Source organism: Rissa tridactyla, chromosome 8 (assembly GCF_028500815.1).
Source record: "Rissa tridactyla isolate bRisTri1 chromosome 8, bRisTri1.patW.cur.20221130, whole genome shotgun sequence".
NCBI lineage: Eukaryota > Metazoa > Chordata > Aves > Charadriiformes > Laridae > Rissa > Rissa tridactyla.
The window spans coordinates 49,143,595-49,163,083 of NC_071473.1; the positions used below are offsets into that span (position 1 = coordinate 49,143,595).

General features: G+C 39.3%; 1 protein-coding gene across 1 annotated transcript in view; it reads right to left on the minus strand.

The window, feature by feature from the left end:
- The window catches only part of SLC1A7 (solute carrier family 1 member 7), a 54,899-nt gene that overhangs the window by 34,243 nt on the left and 1,167 nt on the right, over positions 1–19,489 (minus strand). Inside the window, exons 2-3 of the mRNA XM_054212531.1 lie at positions 19,360–19,439; positions 4,313–4,528 (exon numbers count right to left, since the gene is read on the minus strand). Of these exons, the coding sequence (XP_054068506.1) occupies positions 4,313–4,528; positions 19,360–19,439 (296 nt within the window). The remainder of the gene's footprint in view (positions 1–4,312; positions 4,529–19,359; positions 19,440–19,489) is intronic.

Here is a 19,489-nt window from a genome sequence, read left to right on the forward strand (position 1 = left end):
AATAATAACTGCTAATGTAAATAGTGTAGTCCTGAGTCATGTATCTTGTTTTATAAATGTTTGTCCCCCAGTTATAGGCATTTTCTATTCTGCTTGTCAGGTGAATATAAGTTGTAGAATTATACAAACCTAATATTTTAAATTGAACACTATTCCTGTAAGTATGTCCCTTTTTGTCCTTTTGAATAAGATACTCAAAGTCTTTATTATGTTAAAAAAATCATATCTTGCCTTTCTTCATTTCTTAACTCACAAAAGGCTACTAAAAATTCACTCTTTTATTTTTTGGGACCTAGTACAGAGTTAATTTTGATAATTCACACAGGAAAAAGAAGGTAAAGGTGTGTGTCAGTTCATTGCTATTACTACCATGGGGCTGCCCCAAAAGCCACATTCCTGGAACAAGACTCCTACTAGGTCTCGTATGAGCTGGGGATATTTCCTCTGGCACCACAGATTTCTCTGAACAATCTTCAGTGAAGTAATTTCTTTTCCATGTGTCTTGGTTCTCTAGCTGTAAGAAAGAAAAATGGTCTTTGCCTACTTCACAAGTATTGCACACCATGACAGTAAACCATTAAAATTCATAAAGCATCAGGTACTTTGGTGTGTTAAAGAGAAGAAGATGATCCTTAGCCTGGGGATTTACAGTTTTATATATGGAAGAAAATATACTTTCATGAGCCTTGCACTGCTTGCACCAGAAACCTTGAATATAACTAAGGCAGATTGGTCCATCTATTTCAATGTAGTTACAAAGTGGCAGCTAAAGAGAGAAGCATCATCAGAACAGCATCTCCTGCACAGCTTCAGACTCACAGCTGCCTTCTGAATTACCTGTCCTTAGCCTGGATCCTGGCACACTGCCGATGGAGAGGGACAAGGTATGCAAGGGGAGATTCCTGTACAGGCACGAAGGTGAACTATGTGGTTAAATGGGTATCTTCCACAGACAGCAGAAGATGTATTTGCTTTAAAGCTGGATCAGATCAAAGCAAAATTTCAGACATTTAAGGCCAAAGCAGCAGTAAAGATCTTAGGTATTTGAATGTTGATTTTAGGTATTTGAATGTTGAAAACACTTCTATTATGCTGCATTCAGCGGCCCCTCTGTCTAGATTGACTCTATGAGGAAATCCGTAGGGGCAGATTGACATCCACAGATCTTGTCCCCAGTCTCTTTGGGTTCCCTTTAGAAAGGAAGTCTTTCAAGTACTTTTGTTTTGCATGGCAAAAAATGGTTGACATGCGGAGAAAATTTTTGAGGCATGAAATTCAGTATGTTGATGAGATGATGTATGTCCTGCTTGATGCGAGGTTTAGAGCCATTTCTGAATTAAGCGGTACAGTGTCACTGTTATGTCCTAATCAAGTCATATACACTGGAGGTTTTCTTGCTGTTTTTTTTTACATTAGAGACAAATATTTAGGGGAAGCACCATCTGCAAAATGATGCAGAATAATAATGTGATTATTGATTAATGTTGCAGGTGTTTAGGATGACCATGAGGCTCTGCAATAGTTCGTGGTTTCATTTTTTGCTAAGTCAGTACATTCTTTAATTTCTGATTCAAACCACTTCTAAAAGGAAAATCCTCGCTCAAAAATTCAGTTTCTAGCAACATCCTCCCTGCCAAAAATTCCAGACCTGACAATGTCACATATAAAATCACAAGAAATAAAAATGTATTTCATCATTTCAAAGTGGCTTCAAATCTGAAATCAGAGAGGGTGAATACGTGTATCACCACGCCAAGATTCATGCTTTAAAATAAACCCCCCAATTATGTCACATGTATCATCTCTCCACTTGTACATTTAGCATTCTTCATTTGCAGAATGCCAGATGTTTCCTGTGTAAACTTCTGTGCACATGTGCAATTGATAAATTGAGAGGAAATTAATGAATTGAGAAGATAAGCCAATCTGGGCCTAAAAAGATGGTCTCCAGCTGTGAATGGAAGTGATTTATCATTAAGCTAAAGGATCAGCTTTTCAAGCTCAAACCATCAGATACATCATTACATTTAATCCAGACTTCCACATAGATATTTAGGAGTTTTGCAATTGACTTCAGCAGAGCCAGGATTTCACTCATAGTGTTTGCCTAGGCTGAAAGCCCATTCCCCACAGTTGTGTTATTTATTTATTTAGTAAATGTGGTTATTTCTGTAGTGGAGGAATAAAAACCATCAGTTTGTGCACTCAGAGTAGAAAGATTGCAGCTGTGACTGCTGCTTAGCACAGCAAAAGGAGAGAGCTTTATTCTCTCTTTTTAAGCTTCAGTAATGAGAGTGGCTCACTGGCCTGTCGTTGTTGGCACTTGCCCAAACCAGTGAGGACTTTAAGGTTTCGCAGACCAAAAGCACGTGCCTGCCTGGAAACATGAATACCTGAAATATGCAGGCAAACTCTTTTGCTCAGGCAAATGTTTGTAGGAAGTGGAATTATAGATGACATTTGCAAACGTTTAGATCAGGACATAGTATTTTACCTGCAATGAGGCTCAGCCGAATAAAGTGTTCCCAAACCTCACCACTAAACCTGTGGTGTACAGGGACTGGCCAGACAGAGATGGAGACATGAGATTGCAACTCAGATCTCAAGTTCCAGTCATACAGACATTTTGTCATTTTATGCAAACATAATCTATAGAACTGAATTTAAATTATGCAGGCCCAAATCACTTCTCATCTGACTCATCTCCATGAACTAGCTTACTCCGGGTCTCAAAAAGCAACTGGGCTGGTGTGAGGAAGGGGATGGGAACCTATGGTGAAGGAGACCCTTTCCAGAGACAAGGTCAGTTTGGATGTAAGATTGCACCATATGTCTCACTATGCCTCTACTTGTCTAAGACCGAGGCCTTAGAAACAGCCCAGCACGCCACAAAGGGTTTCCAAACACTGCCATTATGAAGATAATAATTGAGATTTCAGTTTTCTTAATTTCTCTTTACTTTTCATGCTACCCTGTCATACTAAGGGGTTCAAAGCTCCAGTAACTTGCTCAGTTCCTTCCTCTTGGTGTAGGAATTATGCATCAGAAACAAAATAATGTGACCTAACATTATGCCACAAAGACACATGCATGAATTTCACTGCACACATATCATGGCAAAGTCACTGGGGAGATACAGATGCCATGAAGTGGGCATCTTCCCATTGCAGATGAAGATGGTGGTCTTCTGGAAAGCTACAAAAGAGAGAGCGCTCAACTGCTGCTCCGTGACTAATATGATTTGGCTCATTCTCAGTAAGACACTGCTTGATACAATAGAACAACATGCAGGTTTCAGATGGCCTGGCTAAGTACAACTTGGAGGAGAAAACCAAGATTTTTCTAAGCTTTTCATCCCAGTTCCTTCTGATTTGAGGTCCCAGTAACTCTCATTAAAGCACTCAGTGTGCTGATGCCTTGTCAGGGTCAGGAATTTGGGTTTTTGAAAAACAAACCATGCAACATTTTTAACAAGTCAAACTCCAAAGAGAACTCTTGATGTTTTAGATACACACTGGGCCTAGATGACCCTGACCAATATAGCATGAGATCACTAGCTTGAGAAACTACCAACCAAAGGCAAAACTTGGTCCTTCTGCATGAGCAAAATAAATCTGAGGCACATACTACGTTCAGTCAGGAAACTAATCCCGCTAGCACCTGAAATGTTGAGACAAAGAGGGATATTTAGGCAAGGCCATCAATATAGCATCTGTACTCTAATGCTGGTCTAAAAGAACAACCCTCTCTTCTCCAAAACAAAATACAACAAACAAGAAAAAGCCACAAAGCAAAACAAATAATATGATAAAAATAAGGAATAAAAAGATCACAACAGTGATCTTTCTAATTGTGTCCTTCATCTGAGAGTTGCTACGAGCAGTCATAACAGCACTTTTAAGAACTGTTTCCTGAAAAATGTGGATTTCAGCTCTTGTATTTAAGGTTTTGCCTATTACAACTGTCTGCCTTATTTAAACATTACATTTTAATGCTATCTTGGCCTTAATAATAGATTTCATGATGAACTCCACAGGCTACATGTGATTCTGTGGGGGTAAAAAAAACCCCTACCCCAGCGTTGTTAGTACTTCTCATACATTTGGTGGCCCTTCATGTAAATTTTGCTAGAAACAGCCAGTATAAACATCTGATAACTTGACAATCATCTTCTGAAATTTTCTTGATTCTTGTTCTTGATTTAAACAAAATGTTCATCCTTAGGTTCAGAATTTATCCTCAGGCCACAGTTCCTTATGCAGTTATGCACAAAATGTTACCTCCAGAAAGCAGAAAGAATGGATGTAGTTACCGGATTAAGTCAAGCAGTGCATCTGCAGAGCTCATGATGGGCTTTCTGCCCTCTTCAGTGCTCTCCTTCTGTGCCGCTCCGCCAGGATGGATAATGGAGACCATAATTATTCCCACAATCACAGCCACAAATGTTGTCCACAGGTAGTAAGTGACGGTTATGATACCTAATCGACTGGAAGTCTTGGCATCCAGGGCTGCTAGTCCAGACATTAAGCTGTGGAAAGAAAACACATATAGTATTTTTTGCATAACATTAATGTTGTTGAAAACACAATTTCCTAATTATTCCAGTTTACCTGCTTCTCTCAGGATTGCCTACATATCAGTGTTTTCAGAAGCCTGCCAGTAACAGCCTCTGTGTCTATTGTCATGTGAGATCCTGGTTATATGAAGGAACTTGCAAGCTCACATGGGGACTGAATCCTGTCGACTGTTCCTTGAGGATGGAGGGACAGTTTTACATAACCTACACATGTGACGGCTCAGTTCACAGGAGCAATGGCAATAATCAGTCCTACAAACTTAGGTATGAAACTCTACACATAATTTTACAGAATCAAAGAATAATTCAGGTTAGAAGGGGCCTCTGAAGGAAATACAGTGAAGCCCCTTACCCCTTCCTGTGTGAAGCCGGATCATGGCTTCAAAATGAAAAACACTAACGCGCAATATATTTTTGCTTTACCAGTGGGCATACTGAGGAGCGGACTGTCATTCAGTGTGTCTCCAGTGGAAGCGGAGACAGTGTATGGCGTGCAGAGGAAACTCCTTCATGGGCAGGTGTGGCTGCACAGTGGGGAGCAAAGAAAATGCTATGGTCACTTCAGCCTTTTCTGTCCTCTTTAGCTCCCTGCCCACCACTGCCAGAGGATGACCAATGTCCATCCTCTTGCTCATATAGCTTGCCTCTGCCAAGCTATGCAACCCCCCACCAACTGCTTTAGCTCCCACTGACGCTCTTTCATAGCCAAATTAGACAGGGCACTGTTTGGTCCCTGAAGTTACTCCAGGCTGCTTTGATATAGACCCTGACGCTGTTTCCAAGTGACCCGGGAATGAAATTTGAGTTTCCAGTGACACCAGTGTTGCCTGGGGCTTTAAATTGAGATTTTTCTTTAAATAATTCTCTGTAAACTCTTCAAAGCATGGATCTCAGGAAAACTGCAGGTGAAGTAAAATACCACATTTACTATGTGGTGTGCCCCACTGTCCAGCTTTCTCATCAAAACAGAACCATTTATCAGGCCTTTCCTCATAAATAGTCATTTACTAAGCTGTACCTCCTTGAATGAGATCTCCTTGACCGCACTCTGCTGAGTGAGGTTGTCTAGAGCCAATGCTAAAGTGCAGCTTAACCTTCATAGTAGATTTAATGAAATCAAATGGGTGGGATTTAGTGCTCAGGTTCCTGCTATCCACTAGATTAATTAAGAAAATGTATTGCTTTTCTGCATTGCCAATCTCTCATCAAGCATGGGTTTTGTTAACACTATAGGAGCAAGGGGAAACACTGCTTGCACTGTAATATGGATCATTTAGAAAATGAACATCTTGATAACTCTCACTCTTGTAACCATTGTTCTTCCCTCTCTTTTATCATTGTATTTGATAAAAATTCCACCTTTCTGCATGTCTATAAAGCACTGTGTACAAACACAGCACTACATACTAAAAAAGCAGTAGCAGCAATGACACTTAGTTCCTTTGCATTTCCCTTGGATGGGTCCATACAGAATAGTAAATATTTTAAAACATATTTTTGATAGAAGACTTGAGGTAAATACATTTATCTCAAATTAAAGTGTTAGTTTTCTGTAAAACAACCTCTGTGTTGTTTCTAGAATTCTAGGACTGAACTCTTCTCGCAGAGTGAGGTTCCACAGGCCATTGAGCCAGTTCAACAGCTTGTTGATGCCCAAAGGAGATACTTATATTATACTAGACTGAGCACTGTTCCACTCCTCACCCTAACCTTCCCAGAAAAAAAAAAAAAAAGGAAAAATGAAAATCAGGTTGATTTTTCACTAGCTGGATGTTTTTCACGGTAATAATTTTCAGTGTTCTTTATAGACATATTATGCAGGGAAACAGACACTAGTGGTATGAAGGCCTGATGGTTGACCAGCAGATCTGTAACTTGTGGGTAGGACACCATGCAGAGTGATGACTTGGAGAGGGCACTACCGAGGAGACAGACAATACCCTTCTCTTCCTGGTACTGCCCTGAAGCCACTCTCAATGTGGTAGAGCCACACTGTTTCTGTTATTCTTGATGTCACGTTGTGTTTGTTCTACAGAACAATGGAGAAATGAACCCTGCACGTAGCGCTTGAACTGTCTTGACTGTCCACCTGAGAAGTATGTCCAGAAGTATTTAGGGACAAAAATCCTAATGAAATATGTCCAGTGGTTCATGTCCCTTTGGGGGTTCTACCTCAGCCTCAAGGTGGTGGGCGGTTAGGATCTGGGAAGATGTTGTACAGCTAGAATCTAATCATACATTGGCTCTTAGGTGACAAATCCTGAGGGGGCTAATAATGAGATTGCTCTGTCTTGGGGATATTCATTAACAAGATCATCATCTGTAATGAGATTATCCTGTCACCAGATAGAGTCATGCTCAGTTCATGCTGTGATGAGAAAGTCCTCAAAAGTAATTAACTATGGAGGTGCAACAGGGGTAGCTGTGGTGTGACAGAAGCATGAATAAAGGTCTGGGTTCAGACAAAGCTCTGTGTTTTTCATGGCCTGCAACGCTCAGTTTTAAGGAGGGACCAGTGCAAGCAAAGACACTGGAGTAACACTGGTCATGTCCTTTTAAGCAATCACTCAGAATTATTTTCAGAAATAAATGTCTGTAAATAGTATAAGAGAGTAATCGCTCATTAACTATTTTTCATTTGACTTCATATGTATGATGTCAGAGGGGACAGGACAGACGACATAAAGATTAAGAGATGTTTTGATTATCACAGTTATTGTATGAAGTCGGTAATACACAGTTATATCATAGGATTTCCTCACCATTGATCTCTAGAGCTCTAACATTCACATAACGTAGCCGAAGAATGACAAGAAAAAGTACTTTTCTTATTTGCTAGGGAATAGGGAAGTCAGGAAGAATAAGCTTCCACATGGTTTAACTTAAGATCACTGTATCATGTTCAGGTTTTCCCTTTAAATCTAATTTTCATCAGACACTCGGTTACATAAAAACTTCCCCAACAGTTTCCTAAGCTGCTTCTAAGACTGAACAAAGATGTTCCCATGCCATCCACTACTAGATTCTCATAAAACATAATGGAATGAAAAGCAGTGTACCTTTAATACTTGTCAAGCCTCAGAATCTGGTTAGGCTTGAAATAACAGGACAGATATTTCATTCATAGATTAAAAATAATTTGACTCCCTATGGAGATAAGTAGCTTCCACAGGCATGTTTCATGTGTAGCTTCCATAACATGTTTTAATGACTGCCACATGGACAAAACAGGATTAAGACAATGAAAAACAATCTGCACCTTTTCTGAATAATTACAGTACATCTCGCTCATTTAACCCGTCTGGCAAAAAAAATTCCACAAAAGTGTAATTTCATATTCAGGGACCATTTCTTAATTTGTATAGAAAAAAATGATGTCAGACCTAAAGCTTCCAAAATATGTGTTAATGAGTTTTGGATGAGATATTAAGTCTTCTAGTGCAGGATTTAAGTGAAATCTCTGATTACTATGATTTAAAGGTTTCTTGCACCTTGCGTTGAAACATCTGCTGCTGGATATAGAAACAGACACCATAATAAACTAAGTAGCTCCATGACCTCTTTCTCTCCTGCATTGATCGTTCCAATTACATGTAAAAATCATCCTCCTGTGGCTTTTCTTTCTGCTGTCTAGAACAGTCTGCTTCATTTTTTTTATTCTATCTTGTTTAGCCAACAAGCGTTGGATGAAAATTGTGTATTCTCAGAGACTACACATAATTTGAGGAATAGCCTCCAAAATTGTTGTACCTGCAGTATATCTGTGCAAATATCTGTCCTATGGTCCTTAGATGTTTATCGCTTTCAGGCCTCTTCAAAGTTGTGTTTTGATAACCTGAAGATCTCTACACAATGCAAACCTGATGCTCCACAATATTTTCATGTTTACAATCTTTCTAAGGTTTGTATTTTTATTCTTAACAAGTAAAAGATATCTGGTTTTTTACTGGGATTTAGGTAATTCTAAATCTACTCTGTTTTGTTTTCTGGGAAATAAGTTGTTCTGATGCAGCCAAATCTGTCTTGTCTCTTCTCTGGACTTTCTAGACACATTTTTATTGGAGAAAGAAAGTCAGAAAGGCAGTAAACCAAATAGCAGCATTTTAATCAAAAGATTGATACGGCCAATAATTCAAAAAAGTTTATTTACCTGCAGCATTTTAATGGGACAGATATTTAAGACAATTATTTCACTAAGACTTCAATTTGTTCATTGCTGATTGTTAGTAAATGAAAATCCTACTTTATCTAGGATGGCTTGATTAAAGTTTGTTTACTTTTTTTGGACAGTCTCCATGTTATTTATGAAAGGTTACAATAAATTATTTCTTTATGGGGTCCTTCTTGAGGGAGGAAGGTGAAGAGTGAAGCCAGGATCAGTGGAAGATCTAATGAAAGCCAGGTTAAGCTTTTAAGGGGAAACTAGAAACTTCCCCTTGTTGAGAAGACCTCAATAACTCCAGGAATTATTATTTTATGTGACTTGTTAAAAATGTAAAGTCAGTTACTTGGTTGTTTAAAATATTGGTAATAGTACAAACCAGTGAAACTATTAAGTAGTAAGTTTCATGTCTGCTTCAAGAGAAATCTCCATAAAACCCTCAAAACTGCTATAGCAATTTTGACATAATGAGGAAGGGAATTCTTTCAATATCTTGGAAATCTAACAAGTCCCATGCAGACAAGCAGCTAAACCCTTATGAGCACCCTCGGCTTGTTCTGGCTGTCAGTGAGGTGCATCAGAGTACTTATGAAGTATTTTATTTACAAATGAAAACAGAACTTTTTATCTTCTCTGCAATTATCTATTTTTTTCTGTTGCTCTCTGATAAAAGCACATTTTTTTACTTGTCTCAGGATCAAAACTTCTCTCCCCAGAAAGGGAAAATACAAGAAGCTGCTGTTAAGACCCCATTCTGCATGTTTACTTTGTCTTCCTCTCCACCAGAAGCCATCTGGATGATGCTTTGAAATAGATGGATTATGGATAAAGTTATCAGAAGGGATTAGTGTGATTAGAAAGACATTAATCCTGTCAAGAAGTAATGGTCAAGTATTAACAACCAACGGTTGTTCCTAGAATCATGGTTGTTTTCATTCATTGCGTACCCTCCCTCGCATTCTCATTTTCTAATTGCATGCCGTAGAAAAGACCTTCCTAAGCAAGTTGTCCCAGTGAGGCTGGGAAGCTCCTCTAACAGCTACATTAGAGATGATTATATTACAGTTGAGCATCATGAAAGTGAAGTGCTGGCTTCACTAATGCTGCTTGATCATGCAGGCAGGCTGTCGCTTACCTTTTTGTCAAGGTCAGTGCCTTCAAGTTTCAACATGGTAATAATCTCCATTTCCACAGCACAAGCCATTTAATCATCTTAAAATGCTGTACTAATATAATCTAATACAATACAGCAAGGCTCTTTCTATAGTTTAATGCTTAATTTTGCTCTTAGTCTCTAGTGTAATCACAATTATGTCAGCAGTGAGAAAGAGGAATCAGAATGACTTTTTCTTTCCAAGATATTCCTTTGCTTTCTTCTAACATGACAGAATACCTAGAGCAAGACATGGCTGCAATAGAGAAGCCTGCTGCTCTCAGCACGTGCCAGAGTGACTGGTGGGAGGACCATAAGGACCATAACCTGTTCCTGTCTGGTTCACCCTACATGGTCTGCCTTTACTTACAGTGATGTAGTTTAGTTTTTTCATCTCCAGATGTTGTAACACACTGCACAGGAAAAAATGCCGCCTGCCGAGATAACGTGCAGACAGCTAGTTAGCACATACACACATATGTAATATACAATTACATATTATAAACAATCAAGTGGCATCTTGGTTGGAAGCTGGTGCCACCCTACACCTCCAGTCCCATCCACCCACTTTTGAGTGATGCCAGGACCTCTCATGTGCCATGACACCATTTGTCTAAGTGCAGAGGAAGATAAAATCCTGCAATAATCCATGTTCACACCCCGAACTAAGCTGGATCAGGTAAGTGGTGTGCGCTTGTTGAGACAGCCATTTGTACAGATGAACACTCTTTCTGTGTATGTTCGTGTACAGTCCAGGCAGGCAATAAAATGACATCCCAGGCAGGCAATAAAATGACACCCAGGCTCTCTGTGAATTTCACTCAGACTCAACAGTTTTGTAGACCACCAGTGTACTAACAGGCTGATGCTGATCTGAACGCGACCGAGGAACCATCATGCTCACTTGTACTCAGGGGAATGGTCCCCAATGCCATGTATTAGTAAAAGTTTCATAGTATTACAGCATGATTTTCAAAGGAGATGAGACGTCTAGAATCCTCCTGAAGGCCCAGGGATTTACTAAGGTTTGCCTCCTTTGAAAATCAAGTAATAGGAAACAGCACTTTTAAGGTTTAGATATCTTGATATAAATGAAAATAGTGTCTATGCTCAAAAAAATGAATACAAAAAGTGGAAGCTGTTTAACAAATAGGACCATTCAGCAGTTTCTGTATGGTTAGATTATCAGCCGTAAATAGCACTTGAAATGTGAATCAACTTTTCAGAGCGCGTAAGTATATAGCTATTTTACTAAACACAGTGGAAGCTCAAAGGTGTCAGGCATGATGGAAAGTCTGGCTCTTGATCTTCAAACAACAGCAAATGAACAATATGTTAGAAGATCTTCCTGTCTGTAATACACTATTTGCAATGATTGTGTTTAATTTTACAGCTAGGCTGTTGGAAAAGGAACTGAAATCTACAAAAGAAACCAAATCTACATTTCTAGTACATCATAACATGCAGCTTTTTGAGATTCTGTTTTTTAAATAATGCTTTATATTTTATTTACCCAAAACGTTGAGGTCTCCTTTTCCTTATTATCTAACACTTGTAACTGTTAACGATAAACTGACATACATAGCAAAAAACCCGCCAGGAATTCACACCATGCATTGTATTTTCTTAGTGTGCAATAGGAAATTTGTTTTTATGGACTTATGTAAACAAGGTAGGACTTTATTTCAGGACACAGTGAAGATCAATGTCTGATCAATGGCCATTCTGTCACTGCTTCCTCCCAAATAGCCCAATATGCAAAGCTGCTGCGGTACATCTATGAATGCTGGAGGGGACGAACAGCAACTTGTCATCACTGACTGAGAAAGGAGATCTGAGACACTGTAGTATAGCTCATGCAAAATTCAGGCTGGCTTGTTGAATTTAGCTGTTCTGATTGATTAAAAAAAAAGGTATTGACTAAATTCAAAGGTCAGGATGCAAATGGAACAAAATTATCTATTAAATATGGCTGTGTAGCTTCACATCTGTGGAAAGAGTCAAGAATCTTAGTAATACTTGTTTTTCTGTTCTGTCAGTTCTTTCAAGTGTTTTTAGATTAAGAAAAGGGCAAAAGGATTTGAAACACAAATGTGGATTATAAACAAATGTCAGATTTATTCAACTGTTTATACTTCATACATGTTTCTACCCTAAGGAAACAGAGGGAATCCAGCCAGCCCCTCAAGCTTCACACGTCATTGCCATTTCTTTTACAAGACACCAAGTACTTTAGAGCTCTTAGAGGATCACAGAAAAATTCTGTCAGATCACAAACTGCTCATACCCCATTTGTAATCACTTCAGTGCTTTCCACACCCATTCACTTGGTGACTGTAGATGTCTATTGCACCTCACTAGATCCCTACTGACATCACCTAAATACTTTGTACTGAGTTGGTCCAATATTGTCATTATGACATCCGTAACTCTGCACCATGTCATTTTTCACCGAAACGGTTTGGACTTCTAAGTTGCACAAGCAAAAGGAAACACTAGAAGACAGTATGGGATCTGACCATTACACTCCGGATTCCTAACCACAGATAAGAATATTGATAATGTTACAGATTATAACGTAGTGAAACTTCTGAAGATGTCTGAGGCATGGAGGAGGGATTCTTAGTAAGGCTTCCTAAGAAGGTAGAATGGAATTTTATTCTACAAGCTCAGGCAATCTCAAAGTATCCTTTGGGGAACTTTTGGGGTAATCTGACATGACTTCTTCAATATAAGAGCGATACAAATAATTGAAAGTAGTATAATGGTGCTGAGTGAGACTGCTCTCTGACCAGTTCTTCTTACCCTTGGGTAATCCTTTCGGTTTTACCCAAGTACTGTTTTGCTTTTCACTCTACTGAAAGTAAATATATTTATCGCCTCTTGTCATCTACTTAAAACTTACATCTCCAGACTGACTTTCTCCACAATAATGACTGTAGGTTGCATTTCCTAGGAAAGGGCTAACAGGTTGTTCTCACTGGTGAAATTTATTTTTCTTATTATTTACATGGCAGGTAGTTCAGAAGTGGGACATTATACATGCTTTACATTATCATTCAGGTACCCCACAGATTTTCCCATACTAACCCAGCAGAAGGTCTACCCCCCTCTCTTGGGGAAGACCTCTTCCCAAGTGCCATTATTTTTCTATTGGCAAGGTAACACAGGTGAAATAGAGGGAAAAATCCAGAGTCTAATAATGTGAAGAAAAAGCCCCGTGTTTCCAAGAGCAATTTAATTCTATGGGAAAATACAGCTGCTTTGGTACATTACAAAACATTGTTCTGAGCAGGTTCCTCAGAGAACCATAGGCAGCGTTTTGCAGCTGCTCCTCAACACTTCACTGGATAATACAGTACATAAATTTGATTGCACTTGATTATGCCCCGGTGTGGCAGCTGCACAAGCATAAGAACAGAGCGACTGGTACTTACGAAAGAAATACCAGAGGGAATAGTTTAACTCTTACCTAGCAGAAAAGACCAAGCCAAAACTGAGCAGAAGCTTATGTTATCTATCCTTTCCTGTACAGTCTTCAGTTAAATTATGGGAATTTCTCAAGACAACATAGAAAATATCTCTCAGTACCAGAAATGGATTAGAAGAAATAGTACTGCACATATTACCATTCATGTAAAACCAGTATTTTTGAGCAAATTAATTTTGGCTGTCCTCTTGGTTTAAATTTAAAGATAAACAAGAAAAAAGGTAGATTTCATGGCCTTTTAGAGATCTATATTTTCCTTCTGAATGACATTATATTGACCATACCAGACACTGATTTATAATCATGGTAGGAGATTTAGATTGCATTGAGTTAAATTTTAAAATTGGGTTAAATTTTTCATCCCTAACAAAGTGTAAGCTTAAGTAGTAAAACCAAAAATAATCTCCAGTCTGTGGTCTATTACCAGTTTCATCTACAGCAACCAAAACAGCGCCCAACACCACTTACCCAAGTTAATGGTCTGTCTCACAGCGTGCTTTTAACCAAACCCTGAACTCCCAAAGAATATACCATTGCTGTGAAGTTATTTAGGGTATGCCTGCACAGACAACTGCAGGCAGACATGAACTCACTCTGCCTTCGCTCTGAGCTGCCAAGACTGGTCCGGAAGCCATAGAGCCACATTAGTCCTTCGCGGAGGAGCTTGGGCGCAAAGCCACACTAATGCGGCTATACGCCTTCCGGTGGGGATCTGGCACCGGTCTGCCCAGTTTGGCTCATGGCTAAATGAGCTCACATCTGCTTGCACCCAGAGCATCTCCACACACTCTTGCACAGTTTAGACAGTTGTCAACTCTTCAAACGTAACTAATGAGTCCTGAGAGGCGGAATTTGGTACGGCACAGTACAGCTGAACGACGACCGAATTGCATTAGAACAGAATGAGCAATGTTTTTCATTAGTGGGATGTTAAAATGCCAATGCATTCCCCAAATCAGAAGGCTGTGGAAAAAAAAAAATTATATGGGGAAAAGGGTACTATAAAGGAGGAGTTTCTAATTAAATGCTAGGCTTTAACAGCATGAGTAAGAATGACCCACTCAGGAATCGAGCAGAAGGATAGGGGATTACCAGAACTGATGGAATTATGGACAGGAATCCCCTTAAAGAAAGACAGTTCTATATTTAGCATATCATATTTAATTCAGCAACAAAACCCCAATAGTAACAAATATTTATTACTACCCCCAAATGAGCCTTCAAATAAATATAACATTTTATTAGCATACATTTGCTTGTGTCAGGCACAATATACTCAGAGAAACGAGCTTTATAATTTTAAAAAATGCAGGTCAAATTGGTTACTTAGATTTGACTATGAAGGGAACAATCTTTCTTTAACAGATTCTGCACACGGAAAAGGATCAAATCTCTGCTACTCATTATTTCTTAAACATCTAGAAAATGGTCAGTGGTAAATAAATACTAAATGTAATAATTATCTAAGCTTAAACATAAAAACCTGCTTTTCTAAAGGGAATATTCACTGGGCTGACAAGCCTGTTAGCCAGCCCTCACAATTCTTTCCCACAAATAGTCTCACTGCTCACTGCTAATCATAGCCTTAGAAAACTGGGCCCTGTTACCAGATAAAAGCTTAATCATATAAACAAGGAGGGTGTTGAAATAAAGGATGCAATATTCTATTACATAGAGTTGTATACATATAAGACAAAGAGAACTCAACAGGTTCAGCTGGTGTAAACCTGTGTAACTGGCTTTAGCCTGCTTTCCTGAAGCAGCAAGGCTTATGGAGTCAAACTCCGTGCGTGTGAGAGCCCTTGCTCCCACACCTCTGCCTTTCCAACAGCAAGGAGAGTTCAGTTTCCTCTCTGGGGTAAATGTCGCAGTATAAGCTCTCTGCCTACTGGATAGAATCCATGTCACAAAGAAGCATTATAAATGCCTCAGCAGTGGCAAATTTTTCAGTCAGAGTTTGCAGCTTCTTCAAAACCTCAGCCACAAGAAGATGTGAAAAAAACCTCCCCCCAAACCATAAATCAATGCAGTTACGCTTACTGAAAATCAACTTTCTGGCCCTATGGAAGTCAATCAGTAGAAAACTGGTAACCTGAGATGAAGACGATGGGGCAGGGAAGAGGCACAAGGACAAAGATGAAGGAAGGTGACAGCCCATGAGTTACGGCACAGTCCCTGCCAGCATGGCTGGCCTGCGCTTGCGCCAGCGCCCACCCTGGCACTGCTGGCACAGATTTGGTCAGAGGGTTTATATTATCTTCAGCAAATGTGAGAAGATATTAATGGGAAAGTTGAACGTTTGTTCCTCTCCCAGTTGTTTGCTTCATGCAGAGCACAAAGACTTTGACATCAGATTTGATTATTTCAAGCATTTAAGAAGCTGAGAAACTAAAGTGATGCACAGCTATCTCGGCCAATCAACGTGTCCTGAAAGCACCACCTGCAAGTGAAGAATACACGTGTGTGCAAGTTTATAATTAACCATAGCAAAAGAGAGTAGAAATTTTATTATTGTCTGGGTAGGCAGCGCTATTAGAAATCGCCTTGGACGAAGGGCCTCCCAGATGCACAGGTCATCCCTGGGCTGGTGACTGAGCACCCACAACAACTCGTGGTTCCTCAGTCTTCCAGACGGAGCCACCTCCTGGCTACAGGGTGTAACACAGACTGAGCCTCCACACACGCCTGGAAACGCATTAGCTGGAAAGAAAGATGGTTCAACAAACTTGAGCACCTTGGGCCAGCTGATCGGCAGATGTCTGTCTGAAGACCTGGACCCATGTTTTTTTAAACATACCACAGGACTCACGGCAGGATGGCACTGAGATTCACCTCTATCACTGCCGCCTAGGCGTGCGGCTCTTTGAAAACCTAGGATATTTGCTGAAACCTTTTGCGTATAAGGGAGAAATATATTATTTGCATTGCAGTTGTCAAATGAGAATCAAGGTCTCTGTCCCAAAGAGAATCAGGGAACTTCAGATCTCCTGCAGTCAATCTTTCAGGCATCTTGAGGACATCCCCTTGTCCAGCTGCAGTAATAGCTCAGGCAGAGTGTAAGTGTAAGTCTGTAGCTATGAATTCAGATTTGGCTCCTATTCTCTCTGAGCTTCTTAATATTCCCATCCCCAGGTTTAAAAGTAGTATCCTATGTTTATACATATAATAAGTACTGTACATCTGGTAACTGCAGGATCTAAAATTTGGTCTTGTAACACTTGCTTCCTGAGTATTCCTAGGAAAGATACAAACTGTCAGACTAGTTTTAATCGCTTCTTTCTTTATGTTGCTAATAGAAACAGCATCCTTTGTTATGTGAGTACCTGTTCTCATCACTGAGAAGAACAAACTCTATAGGTGAGACACTTGGTGGATACTAATAGGTATGAACAGGGCTAAACCTCAGGCAGAGAATGGGGGAAATCAATATATACTTCTTTTTAGAGTCATTGTATGATGCTATGAAGCTTGTTTATGTAACCAGATAACTGAAACAATACCAACCCCCACCCTTAATGAAGGTTCACGTCACAACAAAAACAAAAGCTTGTGAAGGGCTCAGACTGGAACGCCAGTTTTACTGGTGGTTGCTTTTTCAAGATTTTTCTTTTCTTTTTGTGGGAAAAGAAAAAGTAAGACCCCAGGTGAGAGGAGATGTCAGGAACAGGTACGGGGGCTCTGGGATACAGCACTGCCAAGCGCTGGGGCAGAGCTGGGTAAGACAAGGAACTGTACATTGAAGCAACAGTCTCCTGTTGTTCGACTGATTTCTTTTGCATTCAGAACTTTTAAAACAAACACAGTTCCGCCAAAGATACCTGACTATATAATCAGTTTCTCCTTCCTAATGGATACAATCTGCAAAGTTCCTGTTTTAATTCTCTGACTATCAGGTCAAAAGAGGGTTAGTACAAATTTTCAGCCACTTCTTTTTAAAGCTGGATTTGTGCTAGTGACCTATAAATGCAAGATTTTCTACTCTATTATCAGCCTTTGGAGCCACACACTTGCCAACTTTTACTTCTGACACAACCCTTCAAGATAAACTCTGGACTTTGTGACAGTGTATTTTGCACTGAGTGCCTCTTTCAACCCTCCTTTCTCACTTTAACTTTTCTTTACAAGTTTTGTTTTTACTTGTTAGTTCAAGAAAAAAACTTGCTTTAACTTCAATTAAGAGAGTAAAATTAGAGCTTGGTGCTGTACCCCTGGCTTTTGTAAACAATAATACAGAGTAATTTAGAAGATGATTTAAATGTTGTTGCTCCCACAGGACAGTCTGAGAATATTCCAAATCCACAAAGAAATTTAGTTTAAATGTGTATGCAGACTGGTAAAAACACAGAGCACTGGTTTACTCATTTTATGAAAAATATATGTGGGAAATACTGTGCTTGTTCTGGGGAAAAAAAAAAAAAGGACTGTACAAGAATGTAATTATATCTAGAGTATTTTTTGCTTGCAAAACCCTGAAATTTCAGTATGCAATAGCAAGTGATGGTTAGATTGTTACACAGGGAGATAGACTCACGCTGCCTTACAATGAGAGGTAATCTGTTTCAAGATCTGTGAAGTTTCTTCTCTTTCTTCCCCAGAGGAGAGAGTCCATCAGTTCTAACAGTGCGGCTCAGAGGTTCGCTCCTGACACATCTGTAGGTAACCCAGAGCTATCACAGACTGTGTCAGAGCAGCTCTTCCCCACTGTGCTGCTTCTCCTCCCAGCATCTCTAAAAGCCAAAGGGATTTAAAGAGCTATACATTTTAGGGAAGGGCATGTGACTCAGCTCTTACCCTTTTATGTCCTTACTACGTCACTTCCTCATGTGAGATTCTTTTTGTCCTTGGAAAACTCCCCTTTCACCTCTCAAAAAGAATCTAACATGTTTTGCCTTGACGTTCTCTAGCTACGTGGGACAGAACCAGGTATGAGTCTATAGTCATACTATGGCCAGTTCTCAGCATGCAAGCACCATGAATCAGCTTCATTCTGTGAAAAACCAGGAGAACATAGATGTAAAAGTATATGATTTAAAAATAAATTAATGCTGAGTTGTATTTATTTTCAGCAGCTCTTGGTGATCTGAAGCCTAGAAATTTATCTTTTTCTTAAAATGGAATGTGAGTTTTTGAGTTTTTGGCTTTTGTATTCAGTTCTAGAAGCTAGTGCTTTCAAGGAAAGGCACCAAAGAGTGCAAGATTTTTTTCTCAGATCTGGTTAGGTAAAGTTAGCTTTGTTACTCTCCATCTCTCCTTATGTCTTCTCTCAGCATTGGGCTGACAGCTTTTGGCCATCCAACTGGTATTTGTGATTGTAGACAGTTGGAAGACAAGACAAATTTAGAGGACAGAAACAAAAAAGCTATCCTAAATTATGCAAAGGCAGCTACTGTGCACCGTTCCTCAGCACCCGGATCTAGATCATTAATCCTGACACCAATAAAGTGGCACCACTAAAGGTTCTGCCTTTAATGTACTAAGAAATCACTTTCACTTCCAGCTGAAGCCAGGTACGTATTATTAGTTCACTGGAGACATCTTGGTTTTATTTCAATATTCATCATACTACAGCACATCTCTCAAAGTACTGCAGAGGACTTCAAATTAACAGTGCTTTTTCATCTTATTTGAATGGTGTATTATTTAAATTGTTTAGATTTAAGGTAGGCTTTACTTATTCTATATATTTAACTTCAAGTCAGCTTAAAGCGAAAAGTCCTCCCGTTACAAGGAAAGAAAAAAAGGTCAATTAAAAAACCAACAATATGGGTTTTAAAGAAAATAATACCTATATGAGGTATTGCATAAATGTTCCTATTGATTAAAAATATGTTCATAGCTCCACTAAAATACGAATATACAGCAGTCAGTAATGGTCCTGGCACTTTGACATTAATTCAGTTAAACCCAAAATAGTGGTGATGCCATGTCTCATTTAGGAAACTTAAAAAGTTACTGGAATAATCATTGTCCTCACTTACCTTGAGACAACCAGTGGGAGAATCAACATTTTCAGCATCCTCATCAGTAACTCACCAGGAAACTGGAAATAACTAATTTCCTAGAAATACATGGAGAGATGCTTATTGTTTTGAGATAAAGACTGTCTGT